This window comes from Oryzias latipes, chromosome 13 (assembly GCF_053564925.1).
Source record: "Oryzias latipes strain Hd-rR chromosome 13, Olatipes_Hd-rR_3.1".
NCBI lineage: Eukaryota > Metazoa > Chordata > Actinopteri > Beloniformes > Adrianichthyidae > Oryzias > Oryzias latipes.
The window spans coordinates 6,065,046-6,089,036 of NC_136249.1; the positions used below are offsets into that span (position 1 = coordinate 6,065,046).

The 23,991-nt window shown below is 43.5% G+C and overlaps 2 protein-coding genes and 1 pseudogene across 3 annotated transcripts in view; 2 read left to right on the plus strand and 1 right to left on the minus strand.

Annotated features, from left to right (window-relative positions):
* Positions 1-281: 281 nt before the first annotated feature.
* The window catches only part of LOC101159213 (dehydrogenase/reductase SDR family member 13), a 336,613-nt gene continuing 312,903 nt past the window's right edge, over positions 282-23,991 (minus strand). The window contains exons 2-6 of one of the 2 annotated variants that reach the window (XM_078929471.1): positions 11,612-11,731; positions 3,807-3,925; positions 1,797-1,920; positions 1,382-1,708; positions 282-1,084 (exon numbers count right to left, since the gene is read on the minus strand). In XM_078929471.1, coding sequence (XP_078785597.1) covers positions 795-1,084; positions 1,382-1,708; positions 1,797-1,920; positions 3,807-3,925; positions 11,612-11,731 — 980 coding nt within the window. In that variant the 3' untranslated portion in view covers positions 282-794. Of the gene's footprint in view, positions 1,085-1,381; positions 1,709-1,796; positions 1,921-3,806; positions 3,926-11,611; positions 11,817-23,991 lie in introns of those variants that run through there. The other variant, XM_004075936.5, reaches the window with a different exon arrangement.
* Positions 7,424-8,147, plus strand: LOC144981498 (uncharacterized; annotated as a pseudogene).
* LOC144981432 (uncharacterized) overlaps positions 13,764-23,991 on the plus strand; it is a 53,442-nt gene continuing 43,214 nt past the window's right edge. Inside the window, exon 1 of the mRNA XM_078929470.1 lies at positions 13,764-13,944. Within this exon, the coding sequence (XP_078785596.1) occupies positions 13,890-13,944 (55 nt within the window). The 5' untranslated portion in view covers positions 13,764-13,889. The remainder of the gene's footprint in view (positions 13,945-23,991) is intronic.

The following is a 23,991-nucleotide window of genomic DNA, read 5'->3' on the forward strand; positions in this document are numbered from 1 at the left end:
AAATTGTGCTGCTGCTGAACCGCCGCGCCTGACGCTTAAATCGCGACGGAGGACCTCAGATCACATCTGTACCATTGACTTCACATTGAAACTGGCCAGCCAGAAGCAAGAATCACATTTAGTGTGAACGCAGTTTTAGAATGAGGACAAAAAAGGCAAGCCACAAGAGCACTATGTCCTGTTTTTGTATGACGTGAAAGCGCACATCAAGTAACAGTTTACAAGAAAACATGTCGCAGATCTCACAAAGCTTCAATCACATGACAAACAAATGAAGGGACTCCTCTAAAAAAAGCTTTATTACAAAAACTAAAAACGAATGGCACTTTATAATTTTTCAAGTATGAGGAGGACTGATAAGAACAGAAAATGTGATCAATTTGGTTTTTAACAGTACATCACTGTAGGGGAGATTTGTGGCAACTTTCATCATTTTAGTCACATTTAACAAAATAAAAAAACAGTAATATATGTATCATATACATGAAATAAGTTAATAAACACAGATTGATAATGCAAGACAAAAATAATTAATAAATTTGCCACAGATGCAACTGAAACAGCTGCCAATCTGAAGTCTCTTCAATGGCTTCCCTCATGCACAGCTGGAATTTGTGACAGAAAAGATTCCTTTGAGAACGGGTTAAGGTACGTTTGAACCAGCAGAGGTTTTTTTTCGCATTTCTTTGCAAAGAACTTTCTACACAAATTCCCACAATAAACCTAGAAATTTAGAAAAGTTACTCAACAAAGAAAATGAATCTCAAAAGAAGCCTGATGACAGCTTTGAGTTTTTAAGCCCTTTCTGCATGTTGGCTCACTCTGGTGTGAAAGCCTGTCAACCTTTCACTCACTTCCCACAGCTTCTGGGCCAGAGAATCGTCACGTCCCTTGACTCCCATGTTCTGCACCCTGCAGTTGGAGAAATATCTTCCACTGAAAGACTCTATGCCCTCCTGAAGGGAACAGTGCAGGGTTGTCTGAGAGCCTCCATCAGTATCCAGAAAAAAGAGCTTGGCAACGGGGATCAAAAGCAGCTGCTGCCACCAGCTCATATTCCGACACAGCTCTGTGTAAACCACTCCTACGATTAAAAAAAAAGAAGCAAAAACTCAGTCGTAGACAGCGTTTTCACATGTACGTAACCCTTGTACTATCCTAGGCACTTTAAGGTTGGGAGTTGGGTCATCTAGACCCACTAGACAGTGCTCTGAACCTTTTTTCTTCAATGATTTGTGAACCTCACTGGTGTCCATGGATTACATGAAATCTTTCCACTTTTATCCACCTTTGTCATGGTAGGGAGAACACGTCAATGGAAGGGTGGAGTCATTTAAGATAGCACAAGGGTTAATTGAGAAACAATACAAACGTTACTGACCTGGGTGCAATGTAAAGCAGGTGACACCAGTTCCCTCAAGGTGATTTGCCAGCTCCCTGGTAAAAAGTACATTGCAGAGTTTACTGTTACAGTAAGCTTGAAAGTTTTGCCAAGTGGACTGACCAGACACCAAATCTTTTGTGGACCCCAGTAAAGCAAAGTCAATACGTCCAAGGTGGTGAAGGAGAGCAGACACTGTGACAACTCTGCTGGGACCACACTGCTTCAGTCGCTCCAAGAGGAGGTTGGTCAGCAGAAAGTGACCCAGGTGGTTTACTCCGAACGCCATGCCAAAGCCGTCCACAGTGCGCCCCGGACCCATTATGCCTGAAAGGTTCAGTTTCATGTTTGATTATTAATACACATATCAGCAAACACTCAGGAGAGTGGGGGATGGGCCTGCTGACAGCCTCACCTGCATTGTTAATGAGGATGTCCAGTCTAGGTTCAGTTTCCAGAAAGGTTTCTGCAAAACTGTGAACAGATCGGAAATCCGCTAGATCCAGGGGCATGAAAACCACTTGGTTGTTTCCACTTTCCTGGAAAACACAAGTTCTGGATCAGTCCAGCTGTGATGCTCACATCTGTAGTTGAAACTAAGCTCAGAGGTTTTTTTTTAAAATGATTTCTTTTTCAAAGTCAGCACAGGTTACATTCGTTACATTCTTTATATGCCAACGCAGGCTGAAATGAAGGCAAAGATTTATCTTCAATGACCCAACTGCAATTTGGTTTTTGCTTAAAGCTTCAAGAAACGTAAGTGCTGCTCAGCTGCTGAGCACAAGCACCTAGCTGTTCTTATTATTAAATGACAGATATGTCACCAATTAAAAGAAATCTTTGAGTTGCTAAAGTTTGATTCAGCATCAGTTGTTTAATGTCTCTTTATATCAGAGCTGTGGATCATTACTTAGGAGGCGAATCAAGATCAATGATTCACAAACCGAACCGCCATCCATCTAAAGACCCACTCCAATGGAAATGGATCTTTTGGTGGTTTTAACATGTCCTTGCTGCATTTTTCTTATGACGGACGACATAAATAAAGGAAATTAGGATTACAGTTGCATTTCTCAGTATTTCTTTATTCAAATCATGGAGAATCAGGAACGGACAAAAACATGCTTGGAGCTGTGACGCAGCTGCTACAGCCGTTGGGCCACAAGCTCCATTCTGAGAGGAGGACCTGGTTCCCTGACATCATTAGCGTCACCGGGAGCACAAATTCCACAAGTTTTCCGAATTAAAGCACTTTTTATTAAAACCTTTGTATGTGAATTAACGGTCTCTAATACAGAATAAAGTTGCAGTGTGCAAGATGAGCTTAAAATAGTGCAAACAAACAGTAACTGTTTTATGCCTTTAAACATTGATATTAACAAGTGTTCAGACTTGCAAAACTGAGCTCTTACTCCAGTGTTTACATTTTAACCCTCGACGCCATCCATGTGAATCAGCATAATCACTTTGGTGTGTGTGTGGGGGGGTCATTATCCTTTTGTCTGCAGCCAGGTACTCCAGCATTCTGATACCTCCACTTGCAGACAAATAGATCCATGAATGTCTTTGTTTTCCTCGTCTGAGCTGGAATTTTGGTTAAAAACTGTACGGCTGGAAAGCTCTTGTATTTCTCACCATTTTTGTTGACCTGCTAATGTTAAGTTAAGGGGATGTGAGGGGCTGTAAGCTAGAAGGACAGAGTGTAAACAAAGGAATGATGGGAAATCAGCGCAGGCTTACTCCGCACCAACAGACCCAGAGGCAAGTTTCTGAAGAAGTCTTGCCGCTCTGCAGAAAGCGGAGCAGATGGACCAGTGTCTATAAAATGACAAAATATTTGATATCCGAAAAAAAAACACAGTCATAATTAAATGACCACTGGGAACGCTTTAAAAAAAAAAAAATCAAAAGATGACTGGAGTGGGACTTATATACACTAGGTTTGAACCTAATGCATGAAAATTTGAGTAGTATGTATTTAAAAAAAAATATATAGAACTTTTTTTTAGTGCAGAATGAATAAATAATGATTAATAAAACAGATAAAAACACAAAGATTTTGAAAAAAAACGAAATAATACTTTTATATCATTCTAAACATGCTTTTCAGTTTTTCCTTTCTCAATGTTTCGTTGACCACAATTACAGTAGATCAATGACAAGAAGATTGTAAACTGAGACAAAGAAACACTTACAAAAGACACCGTAATAACTTGATAAACATTATTAACATTTTATTATTTTACCGATGTGTTCTGGTCTGCTCCGCCATGCTGGCAGTCATTTGATGTCACAAAACTGATCACAAGATTTCTGTAATAGTTTTAATTTCAAATTCATTATATTTTTTATTCAAATTGTCGACTACAGCCCTACTTTGTTTATTCTGGAACTGGGTGCCTTTCACAAATCTGCAACTGCTTACTTTGCGGATGTCAAAGGCAGCAGCCGTGCCTCTTTCTTTGCTGCGACAGGCCAGGATCACCCTGGCTCCTCTTCTAGCCAGAGCCAGAGCTGTGGACTTTCCAATGCCAGTGTTGCTCCCTATGCAGGAAAGTCATTCAGACAAATTAACAATAATTCTGGAGGACAGGATTCAAAGAAGTGACATTTTTCGAAACATCGACATCCAATCACTTAAAAACAATGCATGTTAAATGCCTCAAAAGTAGCCGGTGAAAATTCACCGGAACCCGGTGAGTGAAGCAATCACCGTCTCCTTTTTGATGACAAACAAAAGTCTCATTTAGTACCTTGCTGCAAATAAACAGTGTCATGATGAATTCATGTTCACTTTATGAAATGTTGCACTCCTTTTGGTGAATTGTTTTCATGTTCCTCTCAGAAGGAACTCTATTTAAGCTGCTGGACTTCCAGCAGAAACCCTATAGGTTAATAAAATTGTTGGTTTGGAGACACAGCTGTCGTTAGACATGGACTCACTATGATCCTGATGCTGATGAGCTGGAGACACATGGACCACTTTAATGCAGGGGTTGACATAGCCCAGAAATTTGCACTGGCCCACAGGGCCAGTAGTTTTTGAAACTTACTGGCCCTGCCTGAAAGTTACTGGCCCGACACCGCGCATAGCGGGACCCGCCGCTCCGCAGGTGCTTGCAACTTTAGGGGGGTCTGGGGGCATGCCCCCCCGGAAACTTTTATTATGGTACAATTTGGTGCATTCTGGTGACATCACTTATTTCTACACTTTTCAATGACTGAAAATAGACCATATCAAACTTAAATCTGCTCTAGTCTGTTTCAGATGTTTTGAAGAGAGCACTGCAGTGTAGTAGGTAACACTAGTTCAGAAGTTTTCATGGTGCTTCTAACGGCAAATATCACAATAAATCATAAACCTTAAATGTGTTAAAACAATCTAATGGCAGCTTGAACCATTTAACGAATCAAATAAATCCCTTAATGCATTTGACCAATCGGATGGACGCCTTCACATTGTTGACCAATCAGATGGAGCACCGTTATGTTAGATGTTTGTAACCTATGTCAACGTGGGTCATTTGGAGTATAATTTTTAAACTGGGAATGGTTATTTGGTTATTTTGCTGTTTGTTTATATACCGCAAATTATATCGCTATCGCAATTTTAATCTCTGATATCGTATATCGCGAGTTTTCCTCATATTGTGCAGGTCTAACTGAGATCATTCAGCTAACTAGAAATACTTACTGCTTACAGTGTTGTAAAGAAAAACAAAATTAAGTAGTTTAACATTCTACTGCATTTGAGTCTGAGATTCAGGTATTTGGAGTTGCCTTTAATTCTTTGACATTCAGCTTAAAGCTTAGTGGATACAGTTTCATCTTCAATGCATTCATTAAATATCTTGCTGTCCATACTACTAATTATACCCACTACTCCATCCAACATATTCCTATCTATTCCTGCCATGTCTTCCACATCTCTGACATGCTCCAGTCTCTCTTCAGTGACGGTGTCGGATTTATAATCAAATGTTGTAATAACCCACTGGCTTGTGCCTTCGTTGTTGCTGTTTAACATTGTTATGTATTGAATTGTTACATTCAATAAAGTTTGAAAAAAAAAAGTAGTGAGCGCGTGCCGCGTGGTGCTCTGCAGTGAAAGCCGCGCGCGCGCAGGCGGGAGAGAAGGAGAAGTGATCAAAGGTTTCCCATAGAAACCCTTGAAGTCTGAACACAGGACTAGCAGAAAAACCAAATTATGAAGACGAGGTAAATCTACACGTTTTCGCAAAATTTACTTTATTGAAAAAGGTGAAGAATATATAAACCGTTAGATATTTTAGTGGCCCGAGCGGACAAGTGAAAAGTAAAGTCTTGTGGTCCGCACTGCTCGAAAAACAGGACCGGGCCAGCGGACAAATGGCTATGTCGAGCCCTGTAATGTCAGACAACTTTTCATGGAGCACACATACAACACATGATTTCATATATAAATGCATCACCTGGAGGCCGAATTAGGAAACAATGACAACAAAAAATGTGTTCTGAACATTTATGAATTACTTTTATGCAACTTTATTTTCTTAAAAAATGTGCCTATGTTGAGCTGGTTTAGACTGCAGCTGACTGACACAGCTGTCCTCGTGTTCTAAAGAAAACAGAAACTACTTATTTGTGATAGAATATTTCATTGATGGTGTGAACCAAAAGTACAGCAAAGACTGACTAGAAATAGATAAAGGAGTTACTTAGAAAAGGGTTCCCAAAACAAAAAAAACCCAGATGTTGCTTTTATCTTAGGTTTTAAAGGTGTTGCGACTTCCTCTCTGCAATTAACATAACATATTACTAAAAAAAACACAAGAGCTATTTCCATGTAAAATAGTGTAATAATTTGGCGCGTTCTTTTTTTTGTTGCTGTTATTGACATGGTGACCATAGAAAGCTTCTCCCCAGCTTTAAATTTCTGCATAAATTAAAATATTTCATTGGACTGTAGACTCATTACTGCATGATGTGTATTCAGTCTAATAAAGATTTTTTACTCTTCTAATAAATTAAAACACAGTTTAGTTACTTAATAAAGATGATTTACTTTAGTAAAGTAAATCTCCTTGAACGTTACAAGCAAGTTTACTGTTCAAAGAGACCGAGATGGTTCAGACGTGTCCAAGAAAAGACAGTGTATGTGTATGGAGAGAGAGAGAGAGAGAGACAGAGACAGATAGACAGAGAGAGAGATAGATAGATATGTATATTGGTAGAAGGACGCCGATTCTAGAGCTGCCAGGCAAGAGATCTAGAGCAGGCATGTCGGTTCAGCAAGTACTTCAGAATCTAAAAACAAAAGCTTTAAAAAAGAAAAGGGGAAAAAAAGCAACAGCAGACCACATGGAGAAAATAAGCAATGACCGTGTTGCAGACACTGACAGCAGTGATCTACAACAGCTTTCCTGTGTAGAAGAGATAGAAACAAGTGAACAGGACAAGACCAGTGCTGAAGACTCAATCTGTCTCAACAATCATTTCATGATTCCAAAGATGACACAAATGACAAAGACAGAATGACTGTAGGCCAAAAGACACAAAAGCCATTCTCCAAAAGTATACATGTCAACATGAAGGGGAAAAAAGTCAAAAACAGGTGTTCATCATCCTAAAAGTGCTCTCCAAAACTGCACTGAAGCACCAAAAACATTCAAAATTATGATAACACAAAAACAGTGGAAGAAGATAAAACCCAAGGATGGGCAGAAAAAACTACGTTCTCCGTCGACTGACATTCTATAATCAGACACTTTTGAAAAGAAATCCTTGTGTGCTTGCCTTCAAATATCAACATGTAAAGAGAGATGACATCCAGAAAAAAAGTCCTCTATTCTTTCGTGCCTCAGCAAGATGTACATTTGATACATTTTTTTTTCCAAAAAAAACAAGCCCAAACAATAGGATAAAAAAATATATTTTGTTGTTAGGCGCTTTGGTGACATTACACACCAAGAAGATAACAAAAAATTTAGACCAGCCAAATATCTCAGAAAAGGAAAGATTGCCAAAGCTGTAAGAAGTGGTGTCAGCAGTTACTTTTACTCCATGCCGAGGAAGACGCAGGATGAGGAAATCCTGGCTGGCAACATAACTCGAATCCTTACCAAAGATGTGTTGGGAAAAAATATCCTCCGAAGTAAGGAAGAGTGCACGGCTACACAACGACATGTTGCTTGAATTAATGTTAACACAAAGAGGGATGAAAGGTTATCCGAAGGTTATTTTCAACACCTCCAGATTGATCCTTTTGCTGTTCACCTACACACAGATACAGGAATAAAGATTTTAGTCGAACATCTGAGGAGACCAGCTCCTGTCAGCCTCTACCTTGGTGCTACAGGTGGTGTGGTACAAAAATATCTGACCAAAAGAAAAAGAGTCCTGTACTATGCTCTAGTTTTGCCAGGGATGGGAAAAAAATAAACCTCCGCTGCCTGTCACAGAAATGATCTCCAACAGCAATTCTATTCCATCTATAACCCACTGACTCATGGAATTCAAGAGAAAGTTGTCCTACACAACCAAAAAACATAAAGCACACATTGAGACAGAACACAGCTGGGTTCTCATCAATTGCATCCTTCTTTCCTTCAACAAGGAAAATATTTCAGTGTACCTTGCCAGGGCATATGAAATGGTGTCTGGGCAAAATAATCAGATTCCCAACTTTACTGTGCTGCATCTTTGCTCTGCTCATATTTTGAATGCTGTGTCACAAGTGTTTGGGCAAAAAAGCGCAGAGAAATCCATAAGAGTATGCAACACCTAATCCAGTGTTTTTCAACCAGTGTGCCTAGTGTGTGTGCCGCGGGAAATTGCCCTCATTCACTGATCTAAAAACATTTCCCATCTCCAGGATTTCAGCTCTCTGTTCATCCAAACAGGCCCTGATAAAACACTGAGGAGTTAAGAATATAAAAGATCGTAAAATACTTTTTCTTTGCGTTTGTTTTATTTTATTAAAGACATTTTGATAAGAATAACGGTACAGTACCGCGATTCAGCTGCAGCTTCGGCTGTATTTTGGAAAAGTCCCGCCCCTTTAACTGTCTCCACCAATCATTCTTGGGGAGCTTAATCACATGTCATCAGTCTGACCAATCAGAAGTGCTTAAAGTCTTCACTTCCTTGTCCCGATTTAGCTCGTAAAGTCGCTCAGTTCTAACAAAAATAGCAGCTAAAGCTCGTCTTTAGCGATGTAACTTTCCAAAGAATCCGGTATCAGACCGTGGAACAAGTGAACAAAACACTGAAGCTCAGAGAAACGATCTCCGGCCGTTTTATGCACTACATCTCCCATGATGCATTGGGTTGTGAGAGTGACACACAAGGAGATCTGTTGTTAAACGTCTTGAAACCAACGAACATACATCAAACTGTTTTTGAATCTTCTAACTTATCTTTTATTGCATCTTTTAGAAAAAAACAGCTGCAGCTTCCAGCTTTTTCTGCAAGAATTATCTCAAAAATGCATGTGAGATTGTGGAGGGATGGGCTGTAGATCAATACAGACTGAGTTTCTCTTTTTTTTTTTAAGTTTTGGATGTTGGTGTGCCGCGGGATTTTTTGTAAGGTTAAAGTGTGCCGTGGCTCAAAAAAGGTTGAAAAACACTGACCTAATCAACTGCATCAACATCCACTCTGCCCTTTTAGCCTTCTATCACATGTGTATCCTTTTTGATGCCAAACAGTGTGCAAATGTGGTAAAAGAAAGCAAAGTGTATCTGGACAGGTGTGTTTTGCAAATCCAGGACAAGACATTTGAGGAAGGTGAAACTGTGATGGGAGAGTAAGACAACAGCACAAAGAAAACCACAGCAACCCTCTTTGGAAAGTCACCCGTTACAAGTCAGACGGGACAAAGCAAACTGTGACTTCCTCTCGGATGATGCAGTTGCCATAAAAACAAGTACTTCTGCCCTGGAATCAGTGACACCCTTTTCAGGACCTACATGGGTATGTTCCCATTGTGGAGTGGTGTGTTACTGGGGGGTTTGACATGGCATCAAAGCAAAACAAAAGGCAAACCTGAAGAAATGAAAAAAAAGCGCGAGACCCAAACTATCATGTTTAACTTTGGTTTCATTTGGTTAAGCACTCCATTCTTTCAAAGAAAAAGCATCTTAGACCGTCAGAGTTCATTTCAAACCTGTTTGCCTCATTACAAGGAAGATATGTGGAGCACATTGGGCAACATAATCTTCCAATGCAAATACTGGGGAAAACTTTTTCTGGTTCCAGTCATGATGATCATGAAGAACAGTGGAACAAGAGGAACAGCTCTGCTGTCTGCTCCAAATCAAGATCAAAATATGATCTTTCATGTTCCTAACCACTCAGTGTTTTATCAGGACCTGTTTGGAAAAACACGGAGCTGATTTTCTGGAGATGATATATGTTTTTAGATCAGTGAAAATTGGTAATTTCCCACGACACACCAGTTGAAAAACACTGACCTAAGCCATAACAAGCTGTGTGTTTATATAAAAAACCGCCCCTCTCACCCTCCGCGGGTGGTTTCTCCTCCAAGCTCGGGTCCTCTACCAGAGACCTGGGAAATTGAGGGTCCTGCAGTATCTTAGCTGTTCCTAGCACTGAGCTTTTCTGGACTGAGAGGTCTGAGGTCTTTCCAGGTATCTGTTGTAGCCACTCCTCCAGCTTGGGGGTTACTGCCCCGAGTGCTCCAATTACCACAGGCACCACTGTCACCTTCACGTTCCAGGCTTTCTCCAGTTCTTCTCTGAGTCCCTGGTATTTCTCCAGTTTCTCATGTTCCTCCTTCCTGATGTTTCCATCGCTTGGCACTGCCACATCCACCACAACGGCTTTTGGCCGTCTTTTTTCATATTGAAATATGAATCATGTTTGGTCAAAAATGTTTAATGGCTCTGGAAATACTGAAGCTACAGTCACCAAACTTCCTATGTTGACTTCGCATGACTTTATTGTCCGACTACATGAGAGAGGTCAAGGCAGACCCTGCTAAACTTTGATCAATTTGAAAATTTTTTAGTTTTATTATCTGCAGGAAATTTTAAAACAATGAAGTGCATTTTCTTTTCTCAGAAAAAAGGTAAGTACAAGACATATTTGGTGAAATAATATTTAGAGAACAAAATATTTTACTGTTTCAAAATGTGTCTGTCAACAAACTTTACTTGTAACTTCATCAAAAGGATTACTTCTGAGTACACTCCAGGACTAAATTAAATGAATGATGTTTTTTCTATGTTGCAATTACTAGAAATTGAAAAGTAATAAATAGTCCGTAAAGAAAGTTTGGTGACAATAACATAAACATCTTCAGAACTATTGTGGACTTCCACTAAATATGATCCTCATTTCTAAATGATAAAGTCTTAAAAATAAAGTGGATTTCTGACCAAATCTCTCATGTAGTGAGACACAAAGGCCACGATTAGTCAGGACGGAAAGTTTGGTGACTGTAGCTTAAGTATTTTCAGAGCTATTGATCACTTAAGCATGATTCCTTTCTCTATTAAAATGTGAAAAATATATGCAACAAAATATGATAGATTTCTTACCAAATATTTTTGTAGCATAAATATGCTGACAGCTATTCATTACCAGTTCATGTAAATGTAGACATTTATTCGCTTTTTAAAAGATTATGGATTTTTACAGAATGGGTGTTTCACAGAAGTTGCACTTTGTTGACGGTCCCTTGGCAGCCGCCTCGCTGCATGTCTGCATTCACAACTCGAGCAGAACAATTTGGATTTTTTATTTTTATTTTGAAATGCATTTGTAGTTCACTCTCTGGGTTAATACAAAAGGATTGAGATGCTTGCTGACACATTTGAATGTTTATTAGAATAACTATTTAGGCCGGAAGTCCGAATCTGTCAATCTCTTTCTAACTTTGTTTACCGAACTCAGTCAGTGGGACTTTAAATTTCACTAATACGTCATAAATAGCTGTCTACAGTCGGACCGTTTCTTGCACAATCACACACATCATCATCTACACACGCAAACACAAATAAGCACAGGCTATAACACGACTGTCGTACAAACCTCCACACACACAAATGTGCAAATCAAAACGTGTATGCAGATCCACTGTATAACCAATAGGGCTACTACACAATCACGCTAGCCTACACTTTACCAAAACATACATGCAAACGCATGTCGGCTCCAAACATCAAACGAAACATCCGTTTCTGTATGTCTAATCACAAACGCAGGGCAGTTTGAAGTTTCCTTTACCTGTGACGATCACCGTCTTCCCTTTCAGCCTCACTGAACTTGTGCATCTTTGGACTCTGAAAACTCCGTAATAAATGAGCAAATAAAAGGAGACTGCGCCTGCAACGACGCAGAGCAACATGTTTGAAGGCAACGCAACTTCTTCTTCTTGTGTAGTTTTGGGCTTTTGGGAAACAGCAGAAGGGCGCATTACCGCCACCACCTGGTCTGGAGTGAGAGGCGAGGGCTTTATTATGTTGATAAAGTTTATTTATGTCCTACTCATGGCCAGATTTGCCCCATCAGAAGTGTCTCCCTTAAAGATGGAATCACATATACATAACTTTGCTTGTTTTAAAAAAAAATCATAAATATTCCATGAAAATTTTAGTATGTCACATAATATTTACATGTCAATATTACATGTTCCACAGCGCTTACTCGTTTTATAATTAAGTAATTGTGTGGTAACTAAGTCTTGTGTGTCCAAGTCGTAAACTAGAAAGGACCACCTCCTCCCTCCTATTTCTTTCCCCACATTCCATCTCACATGGTGAAAACCAACTTCCTGTCTTCTCCCTCTCTCACCTCTCTTACCAGACGCCTATTCATTTTCTCTTAAGTCAATTCTTAATTTTAGCCCTACTCAGATCTATGTGTAAATCTGAATCATCCTTTATGGTTGTTAATTTTGCATTCTTATCTGCCAACTTGTTCCCTCAATACCAACATGGGCCGGTAAACATAAGAAATATGCTATTATTCACTTGTTGTCTATAGTTTGTGGGATATCTATCAATTAAGATGTCGGGTCTACTTCCTGAATGGCAACTGTCAAAATTGATCATTGAAGAACATGAGTCAGACCAACTGAAGCTCCTACTTGGTCTGACCTCCTCAACCCATTTAAGAGCTAACAATATTACCACCATCTCTCACAGCTCTCTCACAGCTAACTTATTGTTACGTTTCTTTTTAGCTCTTACAACACAACTGCTCTCTTCTTCTGCCTTTTATGCCCTGTGCACGTTGGCTATTTTGAAGTGCTGTCTGAATTGAGTGCCCTAGATGTTTCCGAGAAGAACCAGAGTGCATAGATGCTTACTAGATTGGTGAATATAGACCATGATACATTGCAATTGAGCAATTTTTTTGAGAAAAGTCGGAGCAGTTTGACAGTCGCTTCTTCTCTTGTTTTGAGTTCCATAGGAACAAAGTTTCACAGGTACGTTCGGAGCATAGTTACCACATACGTGACAAAAGTCTCCAGACACTCAGACTTTTGGGAAGAAGCTGCCTAAAAAGTGCTGAAGCTCTCAGCACCATGGACAGCAGCCTTCAACTGACAGACAGGACTTGAAACATAAGAAACTCTTAAACAGACAGATATCAGCTTCTGCAAAGTTATTCTCTTTTAGCGCAACTTATATTAAAACTTTTTTTTCAATTGGTTTGCATTTTCTTGATATTTTAACCACATTTTCAAATTTACAATCAATTGTGTATAAACAGATTTTGCAAAGTTGTACAGATCTGTTTTAGCTGGACTTTTTATGTCATGAAATGTGAAAATCCTGGCACGATGTGTAATGACTTTAAATCTCCACTAGAGAGCGCTCACATGGAAAATGTTATCTTCATTGTAAACTTCGTAATGAAAGGAAGTTGTCTAACATCCAACAAACATGTAATGGTTTAAGGAGAATAAAAGATTGATATTTAGTCTTTGAGGAGAAAGGAGTTTGGAATGAAGGAAGGTTTGTCTTTGTCTGCTCACGGATCAGAAAAGATCTGCTCTTGCTCTAAAGATGCAACACTGTAACTCCAAGTTCCTGAAACCGAGTCCTGACATTTATATAAGAAAATATTTAAAAATCTATATAAAATGTCTATAAAAAAGGAAAACAAATTTTCTGCAAACACTATTTCTGTGGAGCTTCGATGTCCTCCATTATACTGAAGATTGCATTTTACTGTCGAATGACTTGATTTTCTTCAAGTAAACAGTTTGATTCCTCAACAGAGTGAACTTTTTACACAAAGATTACAGGAACATTTATTTATTTTTGTTGACTTAGTGTGACATTTTCAAGCTTTTATCTTAACTTAATAAAACTAAGAACTAACGAGGTAATCCATAAATACTGAGGTTTCATCACAGGTGCGTCAATCAAAATGTGAGTCCAGCTGATCTGAGGAGAAAGACAATCAGCTGTTATGAACAGCAGCTGTGTTTCCTGCAGGAGGAACTTTTTTAAGCTCCTCTTGTTTGTTGGCTTCTCATTCCGTGTCTGAAAAGATGGGAGCTCAGTCGTTTGTGGCCCTTTGTGTTTTGGCTGTTTTCCTTAGCAATGGTATGTAGCTTTATTGGAAGGAGAATTTACTGCCGATTGAAATTTGTTTTACATAAACCATCAAAGCAAACATTTAACCTATAAAACTGTGTTTCTCCTTAGGTTTAAGCTTGCCAGTTGCTAGACAAACCCAGGATGCAAACCATAAAAATATTGGAAGAGGAGCTGGTGAGACTTGATGCTAGCAAAGTGTATCCAGAAAAAAATCCTGAGTGGATGTTTACTACTTTCTTTTCCTCCCCCTAAAGATTTGGCTTTAGAGAGCAGCTTTGATCTTCTACAGTCCCTGGATTCCAGGTTGGAAAATCTGGTTAAAGGTGAGAATTTGTAAAGAAATTTACAATATGGTGAACACGTGGCTTGGCTTTTCTGAAAAGGCTATGAGCGCCATAACAAACGCAAATGTTAAAGTAAATATTTGTTTTGTTAGTACAACTGGAAACCAATGAGGTGGAAGCTCATATAATGATAAGTCAAGACCAGACTGTGTCCGACGCCGCCAGCAACCAGACTGTGTCCGACGCCGCCAGCAACCAGACTGTGTCCGACGCCGCCAGCAACCAGACTGTGTCCGACGCCGCCAGCAACCAGACTGTGTCCGACGCCGCCAGCAACCAGACTGTGTCCGACGCCGCCAGCAACCAGACTGTGTCCGACGCCGCCAGCAACCAGACTGTGTCCGACGCCGCCAGCAACCAGACTGTGTCCGACGCCGCCAGCAACCAGACTGTGTCCGACGCCGCCAGCAACCAGACTGTGTCCGACGCCGCCAGCAACCAGACTGTGTCCGACGCCGCCAGCAACCAGACTGTGTCCGACGCCGCCAGCAACCAGACTGTGTCCGACGCCGCCAGCAACCAGACTGTGTCCGACGCCGCCAGCAACCAGACTGTGTCCGACGCCGCCAGCAACCAGACTGTGTCCGACGCCGCCAGCAACCAGACTGTGTCCGACGCCGCCAGCAACCAGACTGTGTCCGACGCCGCCAGCAACCAGACTGTGTCCGACGCCGCCAGCAACCAGACTGTGTCCGACGCCGCCAGCAACCAGACTGTGTCCGACGCCGCCAGCAACCAGACTGTGTCCGACGCCGCCAGCAACCAGACTGTGTCCGACGCCGCCAGCAACCAGACTGTGTCCGACGCCGCCAGCAACCAGACTGTGTCCGACGCCGCCAGCAACCAGACTGTGTCCGACGCCGCCAGCAACCAGACTGTGTCCGACGCCGCCAGCAACCAGACTGTGTCCGACGCCGCCAGCAACCAGACTGTGTCCGACGCCGCCAGCAACCAGACTGTGTCCGACGCCGCCAGCAACCAGACTGTGTCCGACGCCGCCAGCAACCAGACTGTGTCCGACGCCGCCAGCAACCAGACTGTGTCCGACGCCGCCAGCAACCAGACTGTGTCCGACGCCGCCAGCAACCAGACTGTGTCCGACGCCGCCAGCAACCAGACTGTGTCCGACGCCGCCAGCAACCAGACTGTGTCCGACGCCGCCAGCAACCAGACTGTGTCCGACGCCGCCAGCAACCAGACTGTGTCCGACGCCGCCAGCAACCAGACTGTGTCCGACGCCGCCAGCAACCAGACTGTGTCCGACGCCGCCAGCAACCAGACTGTGTCCGACGCCGCCAGCAACCAGACTGTGTCCGACGCCGCCAGCAACCAGACTGTGTCCGACGCCGCCAGCAACCAGACTGTGTCCGACGCCGCCAGCAACCAGACTGTGTCCGACGCCGCCAGCAACCAGACTGTGTCCGACGCCGCCAGCAACCAGACTGTGTCCGACGCCGCCAGCAACCAGACTGTGTCCGACGCCGCCAGCAACCAGACTGTGTCCGACGCCGCCAGCAACCAGACTGTGTCCGACGCCGCCAGCAACCAGACTGTGTCCGACGCCGCCAGCAACCAGACTGTGTCCGACGCCGCCAGCAACCAGACTGTGTCCGACGCCGCCAGCAACCAGACTGTGTCCGACGCCGCCAGCAACCAGACTGTGTCCGACGCCGCCAGCAACCAGACTGTGTCCGACGCCGCCAGCAACCAGACTGTGTCCGACGCCGCCAGCAACCAGACTGTGTCCTTCAGCCTTCTTCAATAAATGTTTCTTACATCTTAATGCATTGATGTATTGAAATGGCGAAATTGGTTTTAAGTTCAAAAAGGAAAGACAAACAGAACAAGGTACCTTTACGAGGAGAGCAGACAGATTTAACCAGTAAACCATTTCTGTCCACTCTGGCGCATGTTCTGCTGCCTCTTTTAATTTGTTTTGGGTTGTCCCTAAGTTACACGTGCGCTGACTTCTAAGGAGGGGAAATGGATAAAAACACAGCTGCAGCGCTATCAAACATTAATTGCAACATGTCTATACTTCCAGTCTTTTCATCTCCCTCCTTTCACTGCCCTGCAAAGCTTTTTCTCACGGATAAACTAACTCGGAGCGTCCTTCGATTCAGTTTGGACAAAGGTTCTAAGGAAAATGCTAAAAAGACGCAAAGAAACATTTTCTACCAAGGGTGTCACCTCCACCTTCCTGTGAAACGGATTCGGACACACACTTGATGATTAAATCACCTATAGGTGATGCAAATATGAGAACCTATATACATTATTCCAACATAATTCCCCCCTGTTTACTAGCTCAACCACATTTACACTTGGAGGGTGTGTGTTGGACACTTAGAGGCGACGCAGCTGGGTCTCTTCAGGTGTAATAGCTGTGGAGATGAGACGATTGCACAAAGAACGCAGGCAAGGAATACAACAGCATCCACACAAGGTCAAGATGGCCATAAATATTGCTTGGACACCAAAGCGGATGCAACCAGTGAGTGGTACTTCCCAAACACACCCAGCCAGGAGTCCCACATGGTATCAACACCGGAATGGTCCTTCATTTTACCATTTAGAGTGCGAAGGCCCTCTATGGCCTTGGTCAGACTGCCGTCTGCAGCGGTGTTAGGAATGAACGTGCAACACTGTTCACTGAACATGGTGCACATGCCACCCTTTTCAGCCCTCAGCATGTCGAGAGTGGTCCTGTTCTGGAATGCCATTATATATGTAACAGAAAGCTGTTCAGAACAGCTTCAAACCCTTTTCTTGTCCAGTTACCTAATTTTTGGGACGTTGTAGTGGATGTAGTCTGGTTGCTGTAGATCCTGTCCACGCCTTTGTCAGTCGTACACCACCAACAGAGTGAAGATTCCCAGCTGGCAGCCACCTGATGAACTTATATACATTCATCTGGTACTCCACGAGGAACCCCTATGGCATCTATGTAAGTAGGGTCAGTTTTTGTCAGCCACACTTCTCGCTTATGGCTAGGTCTCCATCTGTGAGGATAAATACTAGACATTTTAGCAACCAAAACGTCAACCGTACACAGAAAAAGGTAAAAGAATTAAGTTTCTAAATCTAGGCACTGAGTCCAGTTTCATCAATACATTTCTTCAGCCTATTCTTAATTGTACCATTCATTCTTTCTACTAACCCAGCACTCTGCGGGTGGTAGGCACAGGGATTCTTTAAGTCAATGTCAAGTCAAGTCAAGTCAACTTTATAAAGCGCTTTTAAAACAGCAGGAGGTGACCAAAGGGCTTAACAACGCAGAATAAAACAAAACAACAAACTAAAACAAACAGCATAAAATCAATAAATTAAAAAAAATAAAATAAAATAAATAAAACCAATAAAACCATCAACTCACGCTGAGTTAAACACCAGGGATGAAAAGTGGGTTTTTGACTTGGATCTAAAATCATTCAACAAACAGGCCTTCCTAATCCACATAGGGAGTGCATTCCACCAGCTGGGGCTAGCAACGGCAAATGCTCCATCCCCTCTGAGTTTCTGCCGTGTCCTTGGCACATCCAGGAGCAGCTGATCAGCTGATCTAAGTGAGCGGGAAGGCGAATGCAGATGTAGCAGCTGAGAGAGGTAGGGTGGAGCAAGACCATTTAAAGACTTAAAAACAAATAAAAGAATTTTAAAACCAACTCTAAAATGGACAGGCAGCCCGAACTGGTGTAACATGCTCTCGCTTCCACGTTCCAGTTAACAAGCGTGCAGCAGCGTTCTGCAGCAGCTGGAGACGGCACAAGGATGAGTGAGGGGCACCAAAGTAAAGAGAGTTACAGTAATCTAGCCGAGTTGTAACAAAGGCGTGGATTACTGTCTCAAAGTGCTTTCTTGATAAAAACGCTTTGACTTTAGCCAGCTGCCTTAATTGAAAGAAGCTGGATCTCACCACCGAACTGATCTGCTGGTCAAAATTAAAACCATTGTCCATCTTAACTCCTCAGTTTGTGACAGTAGATTTAACAGATTGAGTGAGAGAGCCCAGAGCTATTGGGTGTGACCCACTGTTGCCACTGGGACCAAAGACAATCACCTCTGTCTTTTCCTCATTGAGGTGGAGAAAATTAAGAGCCATCCAGATTTGTAATTCCTCCAAGCACTTAATTAAAGGGCTGATGTTATTAATTATTATTAATTATTAATATTATTAATTATTAAATTATTAATTCTTTGTTATTGTGTTAATGTGAAACATAGTTCCTATCCTTTTTATGATTTCATTAACAAAATGAGACCCATTGTCACTATAAATTTTTCATTTTTTTTTCCAGGTACACGATACAGAGATATTATATCTTTGCATAATGCTCTGGCTACTGTTATTGCACCAGGATGTTTTGTTGGGAACAATTCAATCCATTTAAAGAATGAATCTATTATGACCAGACAGAATTTTTCCTTCACTTTTGTTTAATTCTATAAAGTCCATGTGTATAACTTGAAATGGACATCAGGGAGTTGGAAACTTCCCACGTTTTGGTCTAAGATTTCCCTGAGCATCATTTGCGTTGATTTCTAGTCCGAATGTTTGGATAGGTTTTGTCACAAAAGGCCATGTCTGCTTCTTGCGTCCAGTTTACAGGGGAAGTCATTTTTAAATCTTCTTCATACATTCACTTTTGGAGGGAAACCGTTATTACGGCATAACTCGATACCCAGTTTCTGCGATAATTAGTCAGGCCTAAAAATGACATCATTTGCTTTTTCGTTAGAGGTTTTGGTGCTTGCATAATTGCAGTTTTAAGTTCTTCCATAATTGTGCATACTGCTGCGCTTAAATATGACCAAGTTATAAGATATTTTTTCTGTTCCCTGCACAGCTGTAAATTATTTATAACTGACTTTATGGCCTTCATCAGCTAAATGTTTTAACAGTGCCACTGAATCCTTCATACAATTTTTTTTTGTCTGGTGATGCTATCACAACATCATCCACATAAATTAGTTTTTGACTTCCCCCTGGAGGTTGGAATTTTGCCATGCTCGCTATCATTACTGGAGAATAAATAGTAGGGCATTCGCACTAACCTTGCGGTAGTCTGGTGTAAGTGTACCTTTGGCCGTCATATGTGAACACAAACCAGTACTGGCTGTCCTTGTGGACAGGCACAGGAAAGAATGCATTACTGATGTCTACCACTGTGAAGACAGCTTCATCCGATCGTAAGGAGTCAGGTGATGTTGTTGGATGTACGGATGTACGGGGTCAGGCACACAGGGTGCTCTTTGAATAACTGCATTGTTGCAGCTGTCCCCAACTTACCCCCTTCCTCATATAACCTCATAATAGGGTGAGGGGGTGGGGGGCTTAGCCTGCGATGAGCCTTGGGGGGGGTTTACTAGGCAGTGGCCCCCCCTCCTATGGTTGCCGTATGGAGTGGGCCCCCCCTCTTTCGGTTTTATTTGCACCTTAGACATGTAGGGCCCTTGGTAGGGGGGGTGCTTGGACATCACTGCCAGCAATCAGCAGATGTCCTCCTAGCACCCTACCCGCCAATTTTAACCGCACCTTAGACATTTAGGGCCCCTTGGTGGGGGGGGTGAGGGGACATCACTGTGAGTAATCAGGAGATGTCCCCTTAGTGCCCTACCCGCCAATTTTAACTGCACCCCCCTTAGTACACACACCCCTCCCCCCTCAATATATACATCCCAACATAAACACACACACATGCACACACACACCCTCTTAAACACACATACACGCACACATATTTTGCAAGGAAGGTGGGACCTAGGACCATCTGTCCCCTGCTTCTTCCCTGGTGGGGGGTACGGGCCCCTTTGCAACGGCGGCCGTGTCCCCGGGGTGCCGGCTTCCTGGGCCCGGCGGTGCTCTCTCCGCGCGGTGGGGGGGTTCACATTACATCTGAGCCGGGGGTGTTGGTGTCCCTGGGGGGTGGGTTCTGGTCCTTGCTCCTGAGCGCTGGGCCCCGCCAAATTTCCAACTGTGGCCGAGCCTGGTCGGGCCATATTTACAACACCCCTTGTGGGCCCTCTTTTTTCCCCGGGGTTCCCCCCTCCTGGGCGGGGGCGGCGGGCCCCTGCCTTGCTCCTCCCTGGACCAACCGTGGGCCGGGCGGATGGCTGCCTGGAGTGCGGAGCGGGTCTCCCTTGGGGGGTCCTGGCTCGTACCTGGGGTTGGGGCGGGGGGATGCCCAGAACTCCTGGGTGGTGGTGGGGTGCTCGTCTGGGGCTGTGGGCGTCCCTCTCCGGTGGGGCCCTGCATTGGGTTCTCCCGGCGCGGCGGGGGGGCTGTTCTCCTGGTTGGGCTGGGGCGGCCCTCTCTTTCCCTCCGTGCCTCCCTGCTCTCTGGCTCTGGGGGCCTTGCGGCGGTCCTGCTGGCCCTGGCCTGGGTGGCGGGCTTGGTCGCCCGGGCGGCGGTTGTTCCCTGCCGGTTTCCGTGTGGCGTGGGGGGGATTCCGGCTGCCGCTGCTGCTGCGGTGGGGGTCTTGGGGTGGGGATGGCTGGGCGCTCTCCCTCCTTCTTTACACATTCCACCATCCATTTTAGAAGAACATGAGCACTCACCTGAGCACGGGTGTTGGCTCACCTTTGCACTGGCGGTTTGCGTGACTGAATGACTGAAATGTTTCACACTAGTTGGTTTTAAGGCATAAGTATGCGTGTGAGCACTATCTGTTTTGTGTACATGTCGACAGATGGACATTTTTGCAGCTAACAGGTGTGTTTGACACTTGGGTGTGTGTGTGGACAGGCTCCGCCCTTTTTGTACTGCATTTGAGCCTTACCATGGTGATTAACAACCAGTAAACTTGTTGCTTTATGCTGCTTCATGGTCTTATCCCCCTTCCCCTCCTACTATCACCCTCCTTCCCCCCCTCTCTCTAACGTCCCTCTCTCTTCTTCCCCTCTTTCTTTTTCCGTCCGGTCCAACACCAAAGATCTTCAAACATGTTTGAAATTAATAAAGTTTGGCCTCAATTACAAAAGGGGTTTATTCAGACATACCTTTGGTTTGTCTGAAGATTAATAACCCCTCTTGTTAAAGTAAAATATGTCCAACACAAGAGGCCCTCAGCTCTCATCTGTTTGCCCAGCTGTTGGACAGGACAAGGTTAAAAAAAAAAAAAAAAAAGAATAACTGCATTGTTTACCACTTGTAAGTCTTGTACCATCCTCCAACAAGTGGAGGGCGCCTGTTCTTTCACTGGAAATACAGGAGTGTTAAATGGTGAATTATTGCACTTGATAATTACTTCTGCAGCTATTAAATCTTTAATTACTAGTTTAATACCTTCTTGTGCATCTGGTTTTAAAGGGTACTGTCGAACACATGGTCTAAATTCTGTTCTTGGTCCAATCTGAACTGGTAAAGTGCCTTTAATTAACCCTAAATCTGTGGGTCCTTTAGACCACAGGGTTTTCAGGGAGATCTTTTAACAAATCTTCCTCCTTCTCAGTTATTTGGAAATGAGGATCAATTCCAACTTTATAATCTCCAAATAACATTTACAAGCTAATAACTAACGGATAACTGGTATATTAACTCACCCTTTACAGGTCAGTTGTTAATAGTTTGTTAACCATCTACTAGTGACGCTTTATGAAAACAAAATGGGTGGAACAAGTTCAAGGTATAAAAATATGTAATATTCAAAATATCAGATGCTTTATCTCAACCTTCTTTCACTAATAGCTTTTTCTGTGAACCGTACTTGACCAAAGAAACACCACAAATGAAGTGTTGAACACTGTTTATTCCTTTTCCACACATACTGAGCCGTCACATGGTAGATCAGCAGAATAAAACAGAATTTAGGAACTTTTTGAGCAGAACACTGGTTAAACAGATCTTTTAATGTCCATACATCACAGCAATGTCATGGATTACCCGTCCTAGCGGCCCTTTGCGATGCTGACGGCCAAGCCACTCATGCCATAACTCTGAGATGGTCTAACAGTAACTCTTCTGTACGATTTCCCCTGAGTCTCCACACATTTTCTTCAACTGTTCTCCAGGCTCTCTCTATGTGTTGAGTATGTGCACCTGTTTGGGCATCGACATATGACACACTGTGATTGACAGTGAAATGAGTGTAACCTAGCTGAGGTAAAGCATTGTGATAAGCCCGCCATTCCTCAATTTTTATTGTAGAGCCTATTTTAACATGGTGAGCTATAAGTGGCACCAGATCTCTCCTTCTTCTCTCGACCAAACGAAGAATAGGTTTAGCATGTCTTCTCCCCCTCCGGTTAACACCTAGCATCCCAAACACCCACTTCATCCTCTTCCACCCACCAGCCATTCGTCCCCGTCCATACTGTTGAAAACATGAAATATTAGAAATTGTTCTTCATCAAACCAAAAAAATATCTGTCATTCAATGATAATTAGTATATTTGCATTATTACGTAATAGTGCTTGCCTTTCTTTTAAGTCTAAAGTGGCTCTCATCAACTGTGACAAACTGCTGCTGCCCCCCGATGTACTGGCCTCTTGCTTGCTAGCCAGAGAGCAGGGAGGCACGGGGGGAAAGAGAGCGCCGCCCCAGCCCAACCAGGAGAGAAGCCCCCCCGCCGCGCCGGGAGAGCCCAACGCAGGGCCCCACCCGAGAAGGGCGCCCACAGCCCCAGACGAGCAGCCTATCACCACCCAGGAGTTACGGGCATCCCCCCGCCCCAACCCCAGGTACGAGCCAGGACCCCCCAAGGGAGACCCGCCCCGCACTCCAGGCAGCCACCCACCCGGCCAACGGATGGTCCAGGGAGGAGCAAGGCAGGGGCCAGCCGCCCCCGCCCAGGGGGGGAGCATCCCGGGGAAAAAGGGGGCCCACGAGGGGTGTTGTGAACTTGGCCCGACCAGGCTCGGAGTTTTGGCGGGGCCCAGCACCCAGGGGCAAGAACTAGAACCCACCCCCTAGGGACACGGACACCCTCGGCTCAGGTGTAATGTGACACCCCCCCCACAAACCGGCACCCCGGGCACACGGCCGCCGTTGCCAAGGGCCCCGTACCCCCCACCAGGGAAGGGGTAGGGGACAGATGGTCCTAGGTCCCACCTTCCTTGCAAAATGTGTGTGCATGTATGTGTGTTTGTGAGGGTGTGTGTGTGTTTGTGTTGGAATGTATATTTTTAGGGGGTGAATAGTGTTGATATTTTTTATAGCAGATATGCACCCCCTTTTAGCGTGTTGTAATCATGTACATACATGTACATTGTTTAGTTTATAGTAGTGTGTATCTAGAAATTAAAGGGTAACAGTAACAACAGGGCAGTTGCTGACTCCACGCTCAGACCATAAAAATGCAAAAGAAAAAGAAAAAAAGGAGTGGGGCTCGTGAGGGCAGGCTGAGCTGGGAAGATGTGGTCTGGATCTGAGATTGACATTGACGTTAACTCATAGACTGTAAAAACAATGTACGACTCGAGGTGCACCATTGCTTCCTGACACGGGCGCCGCCGTGTTGAAATCAGTAAACAGTTATTGAGTCGCTCTGAGTCATCGGGACAGTAGTTGCCCATAGATACGATGACTCAGTTGATGAATCCCGAAAATCAACTTCACTACCTCATGTCAGGGGCAGAAGGCAGATGGTTATAAATTGAGGAGTTAAAAAAGTTTATTTTAATTGTCAAAAATTTGGCAAGAAGGACCAATAGTCAGCATGTTTACCCTAATCTTAACGTGAGTTTAGATGCACTCTTATTAGCACAAAT